Here is a 19,201-nt window from a genome sequence, read left to right on the forward strand (position 1 = left end):
ACTATTTGTGATTCTTAATTTCTAATAACGTGTTAATTATTATTTTTATCAGGTTACTAAAGAATAATAATTATCATAGAGAAAATATTGTAATTACCTTATAAGTGACCTGTGGAACAAAGCTCACACCCTTAGTGCATAGGAATGTTTTGTTTCATATATTGTTTTTTAAAGTCTTGTCGTTCTTTTGAAGTCATTAAAGTGCATTGAGAGGCTTAGCTTGAATGATAAAACTGGAGGCACTCCACATGTTTTTGGATGGAAAGTCCTAGAAAAAATATTACTAGGTATTTATTAAAGTCTGTATCCAGTAGGTAATTTGTTTTTTGTTAAATAAGAACAAGTAGATGTAAAGAAATAACAAGAAGTGGAAACAACGAACTTTTTCTTTTCTTTCAGGAAAAGATGTGCTAGTGCTTATACAAAATTAATAAAGTACGTTATACTTTTTGTTAAGAACGATAGAGAAAGTAGCTATTGCACTCTCAAACAAGATTTGACAATGCACACAGCAATACAAGAGACTAAAAAAATAGACTTTGTAGAGTGAGTCGACCATCACTTTATGATTGATTTGGACATACAGTATAATGAATTCTAAATAATATTACATAATAGTAGTACGTGATTTGTCTCTCACATATATGACGGACCAGTTCAAGAATTTCCAAAAAACTTACACCAGATGCATACAGCTTTCTGTTTGTATGCATCGCCACATTCACATAAGATAATCTTTACAACCTGACATAGTTTCCCAAGAATGACTGTTATCCCATCGTGAATGCAGACTGTTTGATAAAAGGGGAAGACCTGTTGCGCCAAAATTTGAGCCTTCCCTCAATCATAATAGCCTCCATGTAGTCACGAATTTTAGTGAAACTGCTGACGGTTGCCGAAATTTTTCCTGTTAATGCTCATAAATTTTGCCACAAATTCTGCAGTCATACATATAAATCTATCAACAATCCAGGTGAAGAGAACTGATGACACTTAAAATGTCTTATATACACATAGCATAACAAGGTACCTTCTAATTTTAACAAAGCACTTGTTCCAAGAGGAAGCCTTTTCTCCTGCAGATCGTCCTCAGTCATTCAATGAAGTTTTCTGAAATAAATATTCTAATATAGAAGGAGAGAACTTACATAATAAGCATGCCAATAATAAATTTCCCTTTTTATACCAGCATCAACCCTTTTAAGGAATTCTTCAACTAGTTTCTGCATGCATTGAACAATGATCATGTTAAGATCTCCCTTAAATATTACCTCTTCAACCATCCTCATTAAAGTACTATACTTTACCAGGAGAATAAGTTTTGGATGTACAAACTCCACCAGAAGTTTTTGAAACTTTCCCCGCGCAGAGAATAACCTGTTGCACCGGTAGGAAAATGTGTAGTTTATGCATTGTGTGAACTAACAGTCTAAAGTGGATCCATAATTTCCTTACAAACAAAATGAAGGAAAGAAATAAATTGAAAAAGGAACCAAGGAAAGAAGTACCTCGTTGTGGTGGGATCAGCTAGAATTTCTGCTGCAAGTTCTATTACAATATCTTCCCATCCTATTGAAATTGGTTGGTCTTCGGCAAAGGGATAGCTGTATTAAGTATGTGGATTAGTAATCCACAAACTAGCAGGAGCATAATCTGTAAGTATTAGTCTTACTTGTGCGCTTTGCAGGCTTCAAGAGCCATAATTGCTCTCCTCAGGTTTTGCTTTGATTTGGCAGCTATCTTAGCCGCGAAGCCCATTGGTAGTTCAAAATCTTCCTTTCTTGCTATCTGAGTAAGAACTTCCATGATCTAAGCAATGCAAAAGATTAAGTAAGAAGGAAATTTCTCGTGTCTTGTTGAAGATATGAACGATACTCATTTTTCAGATGACATACATGTTACATTTGTAGTCAATGTTAATGTAAATTATTTTACAATGTACTACTTTGAGACTTACTTCATGAGTTACAGGAGCTGATAGTTCAACAACTTTGGTGTGGCTTTTCACTGAGTCAAGTATGGATACATCATCTTCACAGCAGAGAATGAGTTTGCAAGCATCTGAATAGCAGTCCATTATCCATTTTATTAGGTGCTGTATGTTCTCTGCAGCTTTGTCCACATTATACAGAACTATTACTGTAAGTAGCAATTTATTATTAGATATCAAGACTGAAGTGATACTACAATGTTAAAATAGTTTTTGCATTGATAGATATGATTACCTTTGTAATCAGCCTTCATATTCACTCTGCTGATTTCAGGGGTCAGTGCATACTCGCTACTTATTTGCTTAACAAAAGCCATTATTGCATATCTAGCATTAGGTTCCAATTGAACGTTCAGCTCTATATGGTGAGGACTTGAGCTTACTGGTACAACAACTTGCACTGGCCTTGTTTCCTATCAACAAATAGGGGATAAGAAGAGAAAAAAAAAACTGATACTACTTGGTACTGGTTATGCAATAAAAATGGCATTCCAATTTACCAAATAAAGGGTGCTAGTTAACAATGTGGTTATGTGTTGTTTACAAACATTAACTGCTTGGCGTTCCAATTTACCAAATAAAGGTTGCTGGTTAAAAGTGTGGTGTTTACAAACATTAACTGCTTAACAGATGGATCGAGATCAATTGAAAATCACAGAAGTTTAAGCCGCATAATTAATTTTGATTTTATGAAGATCAGAAAAATGAATAAATAGCAGAAAAGAAATCAAGCCTAAGGTACCTTAATTCGGAAGTATTTCAGATCATGGGATATCTGCAAACAAGAACATAAAGAAGTTGAAGATTTCTACTGATGAACCGTAAAAAATGTAGCATAGCTCTATATCTTCTAATAAATGTCATTCTACTTACATTGCAGATTGCATCTCCATAGATTTCATGAAGAAGAGCAATCGCGAGAGTTCTCTTCCCAGAGCCAGAAGGTCCCTTGAATAAGATTTGTGGAAAGGTTTCATTTGAAGAAACCTAAAAGAAAAACATTAGAAAAGCAAAGAAACTTGTGTAATCTAAGCAGAAAAAGTTAACTACCAGTACAAAATTTCCTCTTGTCTTTACCAGGTCTTTAAGTAGTAAAGCTTCTTGCTTGTGGCAAGTGAATTCTTCTAGTGAAACAGGTTGATACCTATCAGCCCAAAAGGGTCTCAGGCTTTCAACTATAGATGCCTTGGCAATAACTAAAGCTTCATCAATCGGGCGCCCTCTTTCTGGAGATTCTCTTCTTGAGGTTCTACAAGATCCCTTGTTGAGACAAGAAAACCATGCTTCTGATTGCTTCTTTTGCCTGTTCGCCGTGAACCTTTTCATACTTGCAGTTGTCCTTCCACTAGCCTCACTCAAAGTGCTGCTCTGCCTACTTACTGAAGAGCTCGCGCTCATAGTTGGTCGAGTCATAGTATTACTCGATAAATTCCTTCTGCTACTCTGATTATTAAAATTGGCAGGTGTTTTCACAGATAGTACAACATTCCTATCAGTCAGTACCTGAGTCTTTTTATTGGATTTGTTTTCAGTAATCTGCTGCATAGTCAAGGCTGCATAATCCTGAGAAAAGAAAATATCACCAGGTGCAATGGTTTCTGTGCTTTCAAACATATGATTAACGCCTGTACTGCTTCCAGAAATCTTTGCTTTGGCAATCATTTCATTTAGTTCACCTCCTGTAGGTCCATGCTTATTCAGAGTTTCCCTCTCTTTCCGCGACAAGCTCCTATTTGGCAATTGGGACAGCGTCTTATCTGCTTTCCTTCGCTCCTTAGAAGCATCAAACCTATGTTGTCTGTCAGGTCTAGGAGCAGAAGCATACCTGCGATTATAATTTGATTTCTCACCGAGTCTACTATGGACATTGTTTTGCTTTCTATTTGAATCAGCAAATTCATCCTCATATTTATATGGAGATGTATGTCTATGGTACTCAGATTTTTGAAAAGAACTAACATTTCTACGAGAATATAAATCAGGCCTGCGTGCAAATGTGCTAACACTTCTTGGCAAAGCTTTTGCAGGAGAATGAACATCATCATCGGTATCTCTACGAGGCTTATAAGGAGACTTAGTAGTTCTCCTTCGAGCAGGACTGGGGACATTAGTCCTCCGGCTTACATTCAAAAAATTATTGTCCTTTGCTTTCTGCAATGCTAGATTTTGCTCTTCGCTTTCAGGTTCTTCAAGATGTATTTCTTTTTCATTGTTTGCATTTGCTTCACGGTGTGGACTGTCCAACGTCCAGTCTGTCTCAGTATCTGATGGCTCGTAACCACTTCTCCTTTGCCTCATACTCGACGAGATTTTCAGTTGTAGAGTTCTGTTATATGTTGAAGCTCCCTCCATTTAGCAGGAGTTTAATTTTCTCTCTTAGCTATGATTCGAACACTGGCAATTCAAACAGTTTGCTGGTCTAAAAGGAAAAAATTAATCATAGGTGGGAATTAGCATCCAATTTATTCTGTAAGGACAGCAAAGATACAGAGAATGGTAACAAGAATTGTACCAATTATTTTTTTTCCTTTTTTGTGAAAAGCACAAGGAAAACAAAACCACGGTGTTGGATATGTATAAATTTTTGGATAAAGTTGGTCACATTGTTTTTAAAATGGTATTACAGTAGACATATGTCATGAGCTGAGTCTTGACGTACTTAAGGGGTAATTAAGTAAATAAATATATGTTCTGTATAACCGTTTAAGATTTTATATGAGATGATCACCGTAATATATGATTTCATATTGAGTGGAATCAGAATATTCTGAAGTGGCTCCTAAAAGGATGAAGAGAACTATGCCAGAGACCCAAGAGTTGGAGAAACAAGGAATACTTGGTGCTGAACACAAAGCAGAAACATTGGTGAACACGACGAGCTGGTGCTGAACTAATTAAATCCAGCTAATGTAGCATACAACTAAAGAAGAGCAAGCTTTTGACATTGTGCGCAGCATCTTTTTAGCATTATACATGGGATGTTCTGAAATTTCTAAGTGCATTGTCGGGAGAGGACTTTGTCTTCTGCATGGAACAAAAGGATTCCTCATTGAAACATTTCGGCAGCTGTCCTAGACTCACATTGTTCTTGGAAAAAGAGTGCGCTAACACAATTTATTACATGGAGTTGAATTTCTCATTTTTAATAGATTGACTTATTAGATGAGGTGATCATTCAGTGATTTACACATTGTAGTAATGTTAAATAGGCCCATGGGAGGATTGTTTTATGTTTGCTTGTTCAAATTTTTGAACAATATTGTCCTTTATCTTTATCTTTGAGTGTATGTCTATTTTGGTCCCTCAAATATAACCCTGAATATATTTAGTCCATTAAGTATGCTAAAGTGGAGCACTTTTAGTCTCACTGACACAATGTGTTCAAAACTAACGGTGTTACCTAACTCTGATTCATTAAGCAAATCTTCTGCTATGAAGCAACGTTTCTTCTCCTTTTATTGAATAAGGCAAATTATCATTTTAATTCCTCATTTTTAGATAATTTCTTCTAAAATTTTGACCTTGAAAATATCTCCTTCTATGCCAGTTTTCAATGAGAAAATGATATTGTATAGCCGCTGTACAAATAATAGCTGAAAAATATATAAAATTTGTATAATTTTTGTATATATATACATTTAAAAATGTCGATTGATTTTTCCAAAAAGAAAAATTAAAATTGAAAAAAATAGAGCTGCCAGAATCACTTCTAGGCATATTATTAAAGCAAACGAATAACCAGGTTGTATTATCATTTTTAGCCCGTGCCATAAACTATTTACATCTGGTAGCCGAAAAAGTATATAAAATTTGTATAGGTTTTGTATATTAACATACAAAATGTATGTCTATATATATATACAGAAAAAATATACAAATTTTATATATTTTTTCGGCTATTATTTTTACAGCGGCTATATGTTAAGAGTATGAATGTATTGAGTAGTGAAGTAACTTAAGATAACTAAAGTTTAGCCTAATCATAGTTTAACTAACTATAGTTAGCAATTAGTTAGTACAACTGTATTAGTATATAATTGGTAGTTAACACTGTACAGAGGCGGTTAATCGATAATGAAGATGAGCTTTCTTCTTCCCCTGTTTTCTCTCTCATTTCTTAGCTCAATATTCATCTTCGAATCACAAATTCTTCATGGTATCAGAGCGGATTACTAATTGATTCTAGGGATTTCGTTGTAAATCGAGAGAATCAACTCGCATCTTCTTCATTTCGTTCAATTTTTTTTGTTTCTTCGATTTCTGTCAAAATCAAAAACGAGTTTTTTCACGATCGAAACCCTAATTTTTCGTTGATTTGGTTGAGTAATTGCAAGTGATTTTCTACAATAAACATGGCGAGTGATGATAATTCAGGCGATAGCACTAGTGCGACACCGATCGGACCTGTTCTTGATCACAATCACCCACTCTATCTGCATCCATCTGATGGACCGGGTTCATTGTCAATTGGCTTGTTATTAACTGGAATGGAAAACTACACGTTATGGAGTCGAGCTATGAAAGTAGCTCTCTTAGGAAAGAACAAACTGTGCTTAGTTGACGGTATCACCTCAAAAAGGTGATTTTGGATCTGGATTAGCTCATCAGTGGGATCGTTGCAACACCATTGTTACTTTGTGGCTGATGAGTAACATTAATTCACATCTTCTTACTGGTGTTTTATTCTCAGAAAATGCTCAAACAGTTTGAGCACGACTTAAGGAACGTTTTGACAAAGTAAATGCTTCGAGGCTTTACTACTTGCACAAAGAAATTTTCACTTCAACACAGGAGGTTTCATCTGTTTCAGTTTACTTTACGAAATTAACAGATCTGTGGGCAGAATATGATGCTATATTACCACCACCTCCTGTTAAGGACCACCTCCTGTTAAGGACTATGTTGAACAACTGGAGTTTCAGAGATTGCTGCATTTCTTAATGGGATTAAATGATAGATTTGAGCAAGCCAAAATCTAGATTCTAATGATGCCTAATGTTCCTTCTATTAACTAAGCATATGCAATGATAGTCTAAGATGAAAGTAGAAGAATAATTTCAAGCAACTAGTTCAATACTTATACCGGACAAGTAGAGCCTACTGCTATGTTTACTTCACAATCAAGGAATAGGCCAAGGAGAAATTTTGGTATAGAATGTGAATTTTTCCATCAGAAGGGACACACAAAAGCATGCTGTTACAGGTTGATGAAGTTTGAGGTCTGTAACAAATCTGGCCATCTGAAGGAGAATTGTTACAAAGTAGTGGGCTATCCATCTGATTTTAAACCTAAGAGAAGAGCTAATGCAACAACACAAATAGAGAGCAATGTATCGCAAGAGGCACACAATGGAGTTCCAACACACATGTTCATAAATGAGCAGTATTCTCAGATTTTGCAGTTGTTTAACAAAAGCTCAATTGGTGAATCCAGTGGTAATATAGCAGTTATGGCAGGTACCTTTCCTTACAATAACATTAGTATTCCTAAGTGGATTGTAGATACATGAGCTACAAACCATATGATAGGAAATAAAGATTTACTACACAATGGAACACAAACAGAAAATGTAGGACAGGTTCAACTACCCACAGGAGACTCTGCCAAAATTACACACATAGGAGATTGTCAATTATCAGGAGGTGACACTATTAAGAATGTCTTATGTGTTCCTGCCTTCAAGTTCAATCTTTTGCCTGTCTCCAAGGTGACAAAAGATCTGAACTATTTTGCTTCCTTCTTTCCTACATTCTGTGTATTTCAGGACCTTTGGTCTGGGAAGGTGAAGGAGATTGATAGGGAAGAAGATGGGCTATACACTATGATATCAGTGGAGTCACACAAAAGGATGCATTGTCACAGAGCCTTTACAGTGATGAAGCTAGGAGATCCAGATATATGGCACAAGAGAATGGGGCATGTGCCCCTACCAGTTATTAGAAAACTATAATGTTTCAGAAACAGTTTAGATTTCAATAATGTTCATAGATGTGAGATTTTCCCTTTGGCAAGGCAAACTAGAATGCCTTTTCCAGTAAATGCTACTAAAAGTATTGATGCTTTTCAACTAATTCATATGGATGTTTGGGGATCTTACAAGGTTGCTACATATAATGGAATGAAATTTTTTCTTACATTGGTGGATGATTACACTAGGTGAACTTGGACCTTTCTGATAATATTGAAATCTAATGTAATTTTCATCCTTAAGAATTTTCTTGCTATGGTTAAAACTTAAATTGGCAAACCTGTTAAAATGTTCAGGTCAGACAAGTGAGTTTTTCAATACTTAATGTAGGGAATTGTTTCAGCTGCATGGGATATTACACCAAAGTTCATGCCCTTATACACCTCAGCAGAATGGGGGAGTAGAAAGAAGACACAGACACATTTTGGAGATTGCAACGGCTATCAGATTTCAGGGTCATCTACCATCTAGATTTTGGGGAGATTGCATTGAGACAGTTGTTTACATTATCAATAGAGTGCCATCCACAGTGCTTGGAAACAAGTCACTTTTTGAACTGTTGTATCATAGACAACCTTCTTTAGCTCATTTAAAAATCATAGGGTGCTTGTGTTTTGCCTCATTGTTGCCTAAAACTGACAAGTTTGGGCCTAGAGCTGTGAAGTGTGTGCTATTGGGGTATGCAGCACTCCAGAAAGGATATAAACTCCTTGACCTTGAGCATAGTGTATATTTCATTAGCAGAGATGTAACCTTCTTTGAAGATGTTTTTCCTTTCCAGAACCCAAAGGAGGGAACCGACTAATCCTTCCTAGATGACTTGAACATGAGAACACTCTATGATCATAGTACCCTAGATCATGAGTATTATCCACATTCTACATCAACTCCAGTTACAGACTCACCCATTGTTCCTAATCCAGAAAGTTCCCCAGTACCTATCTTAGATCATGGACATTCAGAAACTTCTCCAACCCATTCAATATGCACTTAATATCCCCCAACTTCTATGCCAACTGCAATTCTAGAATTGAGTATACCACCTGCTGAGGCTGTTAGAAAGTCAAGCAGGACTTCTAAACCTCCCATTTGGCTCAAGGATTATGTAACAGCAGACAAAGGCACACAAAGTAACATTTGCAGATATCCAATAACTGCTGTCATTGGATATGATCAACTGTCACACAAGTATCAAAGTTACTTGTCTGATTTCTCTTCAGAACAAGAGCCTAATAACTACTATGAAGCTGCAAAGGACAAGAGGTGGATTGAGGCAATGCAGGTAAAAATAAAGGCACTTGAGGATAACAAAACTTGGGAGATAGTACCACTGCCTCTTGGGAAGAGAGCTATAGGGTGCAAATGGGTTTACAAAATCAAGTACAAGGCAATAGGAAAGGTTGAGAGGTTTAAGGCACGGCTTGTAGCCAAAGTATACGATCAAAAGAAGGGTTTGGATTACTAATAAACCTTTTCACCAGCAGTGAAAATGGTGACAGTTAGGAGTGTGATTGCCTTAGCTGTAGCTAAGCATTGGACCATCCATCAAATGGATGTGTACAATGCCTTTCTTCAAGGAGATTTAACTGAAGAGGTATTCCTGTGTATCCCACCAGGCTTTGTGGGATGTAACAACAAATCACTGGTATGTAAACTGCATAAGTCACTCTATGGACTTAAGCAAGCATCTAGGCAATGGAATATCAAACTCACTGCAGCACTACTTGCATCAGGTTTTCAACAAAGCCACCTAGACTATTCCTTATTCACTAAAAAATCCTCAGGGCAGCTTGTGGTGGTTCTTGTATATGTAGATGATCTCATCATTACTGGAGACAACTTAGAGATAATACAAGAGACCAAATCACAATTGCAGGATAACTTCAAAATCAAAGATTTGGGAGAGCTGAAGTATTTCCTGGGAATTGAGTTTGCCAGAAGTAAAGAAGGGATCTTGATGCATCAAAGGAAGTATAGCCTAGAGTTAATTGCTGACCTAGGTTTATCAGGTTCTAAACCTATGGGTTCACTTTTGGAATTGAATACCAAGCTGACCACAATGGAGTTTGATACACACACAAACTCTACAGATGATGATGCTTTATTAGAGGATCCAGGACCATACCAAAGATTACTTGGAAGACTGCTATACTTGACAGTCACTAGGCCAGATATCTCATTTGCAGTCCAAACACTAAGCCAGTTTATGCACAGTCCTAAATCTTCTCATATAGATGCTGCTCTCAGGATTGTGAAATACATCAAAAGCTGTCCTGGACTAGGGGTGTTGATGAAAGCTGATTGTTCTGGCTCACTAGCAGCTTTCTGTGATGCTGATTGGGCAGCTTGCCCCAATAGTAGAAGATCTATAACAGGTTATCTAGTGAAGTTTGGTGATTTCTTTATTTTATAGAAGTCCAAAACAATCAACAGTCTCCAGAAGTTCTGCTGAAGCAGAATATAGGAGTCTTGCCTCAACAGTGGCCGAGATCATTTGGCTCATTGGTTTGTTCAAGGAGTTAGGTGTTGCTTAGTAAAATCCAGTTCCCATTTAATGTAATAGTAAATCAGCAATCCAAATTGCCGCTAATCCTGTCTTTCATGAATGGACCAAACATATAGACATCGACTGTCATTTTGTACGTGATAAGATCCAATCAGGGTTGATCCACACTGTTTATGTCAATACTACTGATGAACAAGCTGACATTCTCACCAAAGGCCTGAGCAGAGTACATAATAGCTATTTATTATCCAAGCTAGGGATGAAGAGCATCTTCACCTCCCCTAGCTTGAGGGGGGTGTTAAGAGTATGAATGTATTGAGTAGTGAAGTAACTTAAGATAACTAGAGTTTAGCCTAATCATAGTTTATCTAACTATAGTTAGTAATTAGTTAGTACAGATGTATTAGTATATAATTGGTAGTTAACACTGTACAAAGGGGGTTAATCGATAATGAAGATGAGCTTTCTTCTTCCCCTGTTTTCTCTCTCATTTCTTAGCTCAATATTCATCTTCGAATCACAAATTCTTCATTATTTAATGTCATTTTCTCATTGAAAACTGGCACAAAAGGGAATATTTTCAAGGTTAAAATTTTAGAAGACATTATCTTAAAAATGCGTAATTAAAGTGATAATTTGCGTTATCCAATAAAAGAAAACGTTTTGCTTTAGAGCAGAGGATTTGCTTCATGAATTAGAGTTGGGTAACACAGTTAATTTTCAAACACATTGCGTTAGTAAGACTAAAGGTGCTCCACTTTAGCATACTTGTCATGACCCAAACCGATGGGTCGCGACGGACACCCGGTTTGGGTCGTGACAAAAGTGGTATCAGAGCAGATTTGAAGTTTCATTCAAGTATATACTTTTGAGTTCAAGGAAAGGAAAGAACAACTACTATTTTGACAAGGTGTTATACCGAACGAGGCTAAACTATCGCAATATCAGGCGGCAAATAAGCATTCAGTAGAGGGAAAAATTAAAATATTGCTTCTTTACAAGACTGAATTTGACAGCTTGTAAGGAGTTAAAAATGCTGAAAGAAATAAAGAAATCCATCTCTCTCTAAAATCCTCCTCATTCTCTCTAGGAAGAAGGGTGAATAGTAATTCCGTCACTATTCACGTGCCTCAACTCCGGCATCCGGTGGTGGATCTTCGCAAAGTTGGTGTCAAAAGAAGTATCTAGTCTTTGCGCACAAACCCCATTTGTTTTCATCCTCAAATCCATAGCCATTTGTAAGAGATCTTGAATTTTAGTTCGCGGTTACTATAGCAGGCAGCTCTTTTTCCAGATTTTTCAATATTTTATCGTTAATTTTTTCTCTTCACGTCAATGATATGGTAACGTCTTGAGCAGCCATGGATGTTGTCGTCTCTCCCCAGCTCCAAGCTGTGGGAGAGCCATCTAAAATCATCCCTCCAATCCTTAATAACTCCATAAACAACAAACCCAATTCATATGCAGCAAGTTTGATCTATAAACAAACAACTGGACAAGTTACAAAAACAATCTTGAAGCCAAACGAAGTAGTTCATGGAATTCCAACGTTACAGTTTACAATGGAGGAACGGGAAGACTTTGCAAGAGAGGAAGGTTTACATCAATCCATTGTAGTGAAGGTTTCTCCTAATGCTCCACAATTGCAAGAATTGCGTACAATCCTTCCAAAATAGTTTGGCGTCAAAGGCCACTGTTTGATCGGACTTCTTGCGCAAAGACAGATTCTCGTTCGTCTGGATCAATATGAAGACTTTGTAATTTGTCTTGCAAGGTCAGTTAGTTATTTTTCGAACAAAGGAAAAGAACATCAGGTTAGAGTGTTTCCATGGACGATTGGATACAATCCAAAAGAAGAGACATCTATGGCAGCGGTATGGATTTCGTTTCCAAGTTTACCCCCTGAGTTGTTTGCTAGGCCTGCCTTAATGTCTATTGCAGCAGCTGTTGGAAAGCCTATTACTATTGATAAGGCTACTCAACTTAGATCTAGACCTAGTACATCCAGGGTCAAGGTGATTCTGAATATTTTGGACAAACATCCAGAACAAATAAGGCTCAAATATATTGATGGAGGAACTGGAAAGATTGTTGAACAACTTCAACAAGTTACGTATGATAATTTACCTTTGTATTGTAACCAATGCAAGCATCAAGGACATGACGAATATACATGTCGCATCCTTTTAAAAAAAACAGTAACACATGATGAACAGGTGGATGATGAAATGGATGCAACAGGTGTGAAGGAGAAACTACAGGGTGATGCACGGGACTATTTAAATTCAAAAAGCGTTAGCCAACTGTTAATTGAAGGACCTGGAAAAAATACAATTTCTAGGCAACAAAATAATTTGAAGGCCACTATGAATGATGGTAGTAAAGAGGTGGTTGTGAACAAGACAATTGAGGACATACAGGTCCAACAAGTGCAAGATCAAGCTGGGAAAAAGGTTGAGGGTGTAGTTGTGAACCAGTTGATTTTGCATCCCAATGGAGGACAACAAAGTGTTAATGTTAATGAAAAGGCTAATGGCTATTTGGTTTTGGCTAATGCTGGACAAAAGGGGGATGGTGAAGGAATTCATGCTGGTAAACAAGGGATAGCAGTAGGTGATGCATCATCTCCTATGAAAGCCAAACCTCTAGCTGACATCCCTGCTGCAACAGTTTTTGAACGAATGAATGCAGCAACAGATGGTGCTTTGAAGGCTGCTAGTTATTCAGCTGTTACTTTATCTGGACAGAATCGTCAAGGGGCAGGAGATGCTGAAAAAGATGTAAAAGTTCCTAATACTATAGGGTCAAATATGGAGATTGATGTTGCACTGAATACAACAGCGGATAGAGCTGCATTTACCTTTATTAATATAGATACTGTAGCACCTGTGGAATGTGTAGAAAAATCTCCAAATCCTAAGAAGGTGGATCAGGACGCTGATACACTAAATGCAGCTGGAAAATCTGAAGAGCAAGGATTCACTACTGATGCTCGAAATATGGATGATGCAAGGGTTAATGCAATAGAAAGAACTGGGCAGATTCTGCAGATTACTGATGATAATGCATTAGCTTCAGCTTTTCTGAACAATGCAACAATAGCAGGTGCACAATTTAGTTCATCTGCTAATGTTGAATCAGCTGCACAAGCAGCTTGTTTAGATGCTGCTTCTGTTGTGGGATCAGGTGTTAAAGTAGAGTATCGACATGGGCAACAATCACAGAATATGGGTTGGTCAGTTGTGCATCGATCACCTAGCAAGAAAGAGGCTTCAGATATTAAAATACTGGAAAGGGCAGCAGAAACTTTCAAGTATTCTAACTCTTTTGATGCTTTGCTCAATGTCCATGAGCAAGGTGAGAAAGAAGCTAGGAATATATTGCAACTAGTGCAGGGTGACACATGTTTAAATGATCGACTTGGGATTGCAACAGATAAAAATCACATTGTTGAGGCAAGTCAAGTACATGATGATCCTACAACAACAATGCACATTTCCAATACAGAGCTAGCTAAAATGGTAGAGAATGCCCAAGCAGCTATGATGATGAACACAACTCCAAAAAATGGGCAACCACAACCTTTACGCAGTAACACGCAGCAGCAAATCTCCAAGAACATAGGTGATCGTCTCACTATTTCGAAGGACATTTTTCGTGTTGATAAGCAAAAGGCAGAGGCACACAGTTCAAATGCACCTACAATGCATTTTTCCAACCCTCAAGTAGAACAAATCATCAAAGATGCTCAGAATGAAATGATGAAAAATTCTACTGTTGTGAAACAACCTGTGGTCACTTTGAACACCTCCGTATATGATATCCTTTCTCAATCTGCAGAGTCGTTTGGGGAATTAGAAGGTGAATCTAGGCAGTTTATGTTGTCAACGGGGAATAACAACGAGGTTATACAAACAAACGTGAGGCTTAAGGCTATTACATCCAAACTGTGGCAAGATCAACGAGACGAAGATGAAGAGGAGGATTGGGGCGATGGTTTTGCAGGATACTCAGCTGAAGAAGGTGACGAGGAGGTGGATCAGGAGAGTGCAGGTGAGGAGATTGACTCTCTAGTTAAGTCAAAGTCTTATGGGAAAATTGCAGCAGTCTCTACGAGCAAATTAAACCTCCATGCTCCTGCATTTGTTCCCAGAATGTCTCCTAATGCTGCAATTCAAAATGCCCCAGCTAGAATTTTGCCTCAACATGTGGCAACTTCTTCCAAGCAGCTTACTATAGGTGCTAAGAGCTGTTCCCCAAATACAAGTCCAAGTCAAGCTGTAACAGCAGGTACAAGGCAGACTGTTAAAGCTGCACACCCTACAGCTGATCGGGCAAAAACTGGGCAGCAGTAACTGGTCACCACTAAACCAGTTATTTCAGAGGAGGAGAGAAAGCTTTTGGAAGCTATGGTAAGTTCCATACCTGTAAATCCTATTACATCTAGCACAGGTCCTGTAGGTAGGAATAACAACAAATTACAACACATTGGACAACAACAAAGTAAGGCAATGGTGGCAACTGGAGAATCTGCCTTGGTGTCACTAGATACGATTCAAAATGAACCACAACCTGTGAATTTAGGGAGAGAGTTTTTTGAACAAGGAGAAAAAGATGCAATGTTACAACAATGTAGAGAAGAGGCGACAAGAAAAGAGGATTTATCACCAATACATAGTGGAAAAATTTGCAAATATCATACAAGGAAGAATAGTTGGGATGACAAGGTTAGTGATTTTCAAATGTTAGGCGACCTCCAATGAGAGTTGCCAAACAAAAGAAGGCCTCCCCAACTACATCAACAAAGTCCAATCGCTCAAAAAAGAAATCATGAATTTTGAATACATCTTGAAGAATTGGGATTGTGATGAAAAAGAGTTACAAATTGAAGAAATTACAAGTTCGGACAAGAAGGGACAACATTTTAATTCCTTCATCATTTTATTCTACCATTATCTTAGTATACTCATTTGTAATATCATCACAGATTATGTTATAAACTCTCTGATGATCATTAAATATTTGGTTCTTTCCAGTTCTTTCTTTTTACATGCTTGTTAGTAAGCGAGGCTTTTTATTTGCCTCAATAGGATTAGTAAGGTAAGGTTTAGCCCGATTTGTGTTGCCTTGGTCCTATGCCTTTGGAAAATATCCACACGGTTATGAGATTATATGCCCTCGTGAGACGTTACCGACAGCTACACCATGAATCCTCTACATGAGGTTGTCATCATAAGGCAGTGTGAGGCGCAGAGGAGTGATTATATAACCAAGGCATATGGGTAATAATACCGGTGCTATTGTCCCCCTTATTTGTACTTTTCCTATTTGTTGTATTTTTCTGTTCTTTTATTAATAAAAAACTTAGCCCTAGGCGCTTGCCTAGCGGATTGCCAAAAATAAATAAATTGACAACTTGTTCTTCGATAATGATATGTTGTTTCCTTTTTCAATTTCTCATTGCCAAAAGATGAGTTACTAAACTTTTGATAATTCCTTAGTCGATAACACCACCTTCTATCTCACTGGTTCATGCGGCTCAGGTCTCAATTGCTTAGGAGTCTGGGTATGTTAAGACTATTCCTTCTTTTTTTGGCATGATCCAGATTATACTGAAGAAACGAACAAATACATAATTTCTATAAATTACTTTATTCATAGAAATTGTAAGGGTGTCTATAATTTTGATTCCCCATGAGAATTATTATTATTCTCTGTTCATGGGTCTCAGAATAATACGCAGTTGGAAAAGTTTATCCGGAAGGAATATCGAGATTATTATATATTTTTCATGCATTTCACTCATTTATACATGTGCATTGACCCATGACCAGATGGCGTTATATACGCGTATATATATATATAAATATATGTATATGGGATATGGGAAAAAGTTACCACGTTATATACGCACCACCACCTGATCAGCTGGTATATGATGATGATGATGTTGCCCACAATGGCTGAAATATGAGTCAAATGGCGTTATATACGCGTATATATGTAAATATGATTCAAACATCATTATATACGCATATATATGTATGTATATGTATATGGGATATGAGAAAGGTTATGGTGTTATATACGCACCACCACCTGATCAGCTGGTATACGATGATGATTTTGCCCATAGTGGCCGATATGATATGATGGGATACCCTCAGAGGCTGATGATGTTATGAAACATGTACCTATGCACGACATGACATTTATACGCATATACATGACGCTAAAAGTAATTTGTGATTTACAAAGTTATTCAGACTTACAGGTTGAGTCATGTACTCTATATTTCTTCCATATCTCTTATGTATTTATTTATGTGCCTTAAATACTCGGTACATTATTCGTACTGACGTCCCTTTTGCCTGAAGATGCTGCGTTTCATGCTCGTAGGTTCCGATAGACAGGCCGAGAGCCCTCCAAGTAGGCTATTAGCTCATCGGAAGATGTTGGTGCGCTCCATTTGCTTCGGAGTTGCTTGTTTGGCTGATATGATTTAGACGTGTATTGTTTGGTATGGCGGGACTCTGTCCCAACTTTTATGACATTCTATACTCTTAGAGGCTTGTCGATATATGTCGTGTACGTAAAAGATTGTACGGCCTTGCCAGCCTATGTTTTGAGTTTATAAATGATTATGTTGGCCTATTAGGCCCGTATATCATGTGTATATAATGATGTAATAAGAAAGGTACGCTACGTTGGTACTTGGTTGAGTAAGGTACCGGATGCCTGTCGCGGCCCATCGGTTTGGGTCGTGACAAAAGTGGTATCAGAGCAGTTCTGTCCTAGGGAGTCTATAAGCCGTGTCTAGTAGAGTCTTGTTTATGGGTGTGTCGTGCACCACACTTATAAGCAGGAGGCTACATGGCATTTAGGACTATCACTCTTTCTTCTTATTCTAGATCGTATGGTAGAGCTCAACCATAGGAATTCAAATTCCTAAATCCTATTCATAATAAGACGATACCTGTATCTGGAAAGAAGGTTGGAAAGAGAGATTGTTTTAGAAGAGTTGAGTCAGAGGAACTCCATTTTTGCATCATGCTTATGATGAATAAATATGATGTATTCGGCAAATCATATATACTAAGATGTGTAAGTTTCTTGATAAAGATTCCAAAGGCAAGAATGCCTATCTACTCTTACGGTAAAAAGGAACAAGAGAATCGGAAGGTAGATACAAGTTTCAGCAAGTAAAAGAAGGAAGGTGAAGAAGGGTACGAGGCGCCCAGTTAATAAAGGTTAACAATGTTTATAATTGAGGCGGAGGAACATAAGCTTTTTGAATTATATTCAAAAGTAACAGAGGTATATACAACTGGTCGCACCCCTTCTAGATATGCCCTATGGGGGTTAACAAAAGTAGTATAAGAAGATATGATGGATGAATTGATTGTGTCAGTTGACATTTCTGAAGGATATTGCAAATATGCTAATAGATCTCTTTATGAGACACCTCGATGGTGCACTCTAAAATAGTGTAGCCAGATATGAGCACTACAAAGACATGCACTATAAGCCTTGAAGGATAAATATTACCTTAGTGTTACTCGTGTCCTAGTAAAGCGAGAACGTTAAGCAACTTGAAGAGCCACTGGATGGAGCAAAGGAAAGCTAAAAGTGAAGGAATGTCATATTGAAGTTTTCACAAGAAAAGGGATATGCAGAAATATTAGCAGAATAATGAGAAGAGGGATAAGAAAGCATTATGAATATGGTGTGATACATGGATAAAACGGTAGAGTGTTTCAGAACCTATAGTCAAATGAAGAAAGAGACGAAAGATAATGGGCCTTAAGACAACGATAAAGTACAGTCCATAAGGTTATATCCTCATTTCGAGAAATAAGTTCGTGACTCCAACGTGACTACCAGAGGGGAGAGTTAATCCCCAGAGTAATAGAAATCAGTATGGACTGGTAAATAAGATAAACTAAATATGAATTAGGGACTGAATGATTGGAAAGTACTCGGCATCATGGGAATTTCAGATTTCGTTCCGGCGGTAATAGAATGAACCACAGAAGAAGATTCACGATGAATTCAAAGAATAGTCATTCAGGGAGACGCTTCCCTAGAGCAAGCAATATGAGCAAAGTTAAGCTTAAGAGACTGTATGTGCCAGTTACGCGAAGTGTTACCCTTGCGAGTAAGGGAATTTGTCGTCCTTGGTATAGAAGAATTGCCGCAAGGCGAGTAAGGATCATTGATGTTGAGAAACGACGCCAAAGATGAGGAGGTAAAACATCTATAGGTAGATCCTCGTGGCTTTAGCTGTTAGTACACCCCTAAAGGGGGGAATTCAGAGTAATGTGACATTAAGTCAGAATTAAGTAGTTCTAGCGACCATGAAATGGTAAAGGAAGAATGTGATAAATAAAAGAGGAATGAGATGGCACTTATCCAAATCTTACAGATACACTACGATTCAAGAATATTGTGCAAGCACGACGTCAATGAGAGGAATTAAAGGTTCCTGCCCAAGCTGTTATTAATAAATAAGGAGCCAGTACAAGACATAAGTTAAAACAAAGTAAATAACCCAAGAAAGATTATGAGGAATATTGATATGAGAATGGGACAATGAGTAGTTAGTAATTGGTCAAGAAGATCTCAGTTATGGCTAAACAGGAGGTTACATATGAGTCATCAGATCATGTAAGATAAACATAGTAGAACCCAACATGGAGAATTCAACCTCAGAGAATATCATTATAATACTTGAGA

At 37.4% G+C, this 19,201-nt stretch overlaps 2 protein-coding genes across 2 annotated transcripts; both read right to left on the reverse strand.

The window, feature by feature from the left end:
- Positions 1 to 657: 657 nt before the first annotated feature.
- LOC104229932 (replication factor C subunit 3-like) lies at positions 658 to 2,959 on the reverse strand (the record flags this gene model as incomplete). Its single annotated transcript, XM_009782661.2, has 7 exons — positions 658 to 1,377; positions 1,509 to 1,604; positions 1,673 to 1,809; positions 1,958 to 2,139; positions 2,226 to 2,403; positions 2,733 to 2,765; positions 2,864 to 2,959. Coding segments are annotated over 7 exons (975 nt in total), but the record flags the coding sequence as incomplete, so codon positions are not given.
- LOC138886352 (uncharacterized) lies at positions 2,949 to 4,584 on the reverse strand. The gene has a single exon (XM_070167436.1). The coding sequence runs from the start codon at positions 4,340 to 4,342 to the stop codon at positions 2,978 to 2,980; it is 1,365 nt and encodes a 454-aa protein (XP_070023537.1). The 5' UTR covers positions 4,343 to 4,584; the 3' UTR covers positions 2,949 to 2,977.
- Positions 4,585 to 19,201: the final 14,617 nt, after the last annotated feature.

This window comes from Nicotiana sylvestris, chromosome 2 (genome assembly GCF_000393655.2).
Source record: "Nicotiana sylvestris chromosome 2, ASM39365v2, whole genome shotgun sequence".
Taxonomy (NCBI): Eukaryota; Viridiplantae; Streptophyta; class Magnoliopsida; order Solanales; family Solanaceae; genus Nicotiana; species Nicotiana sylvestris.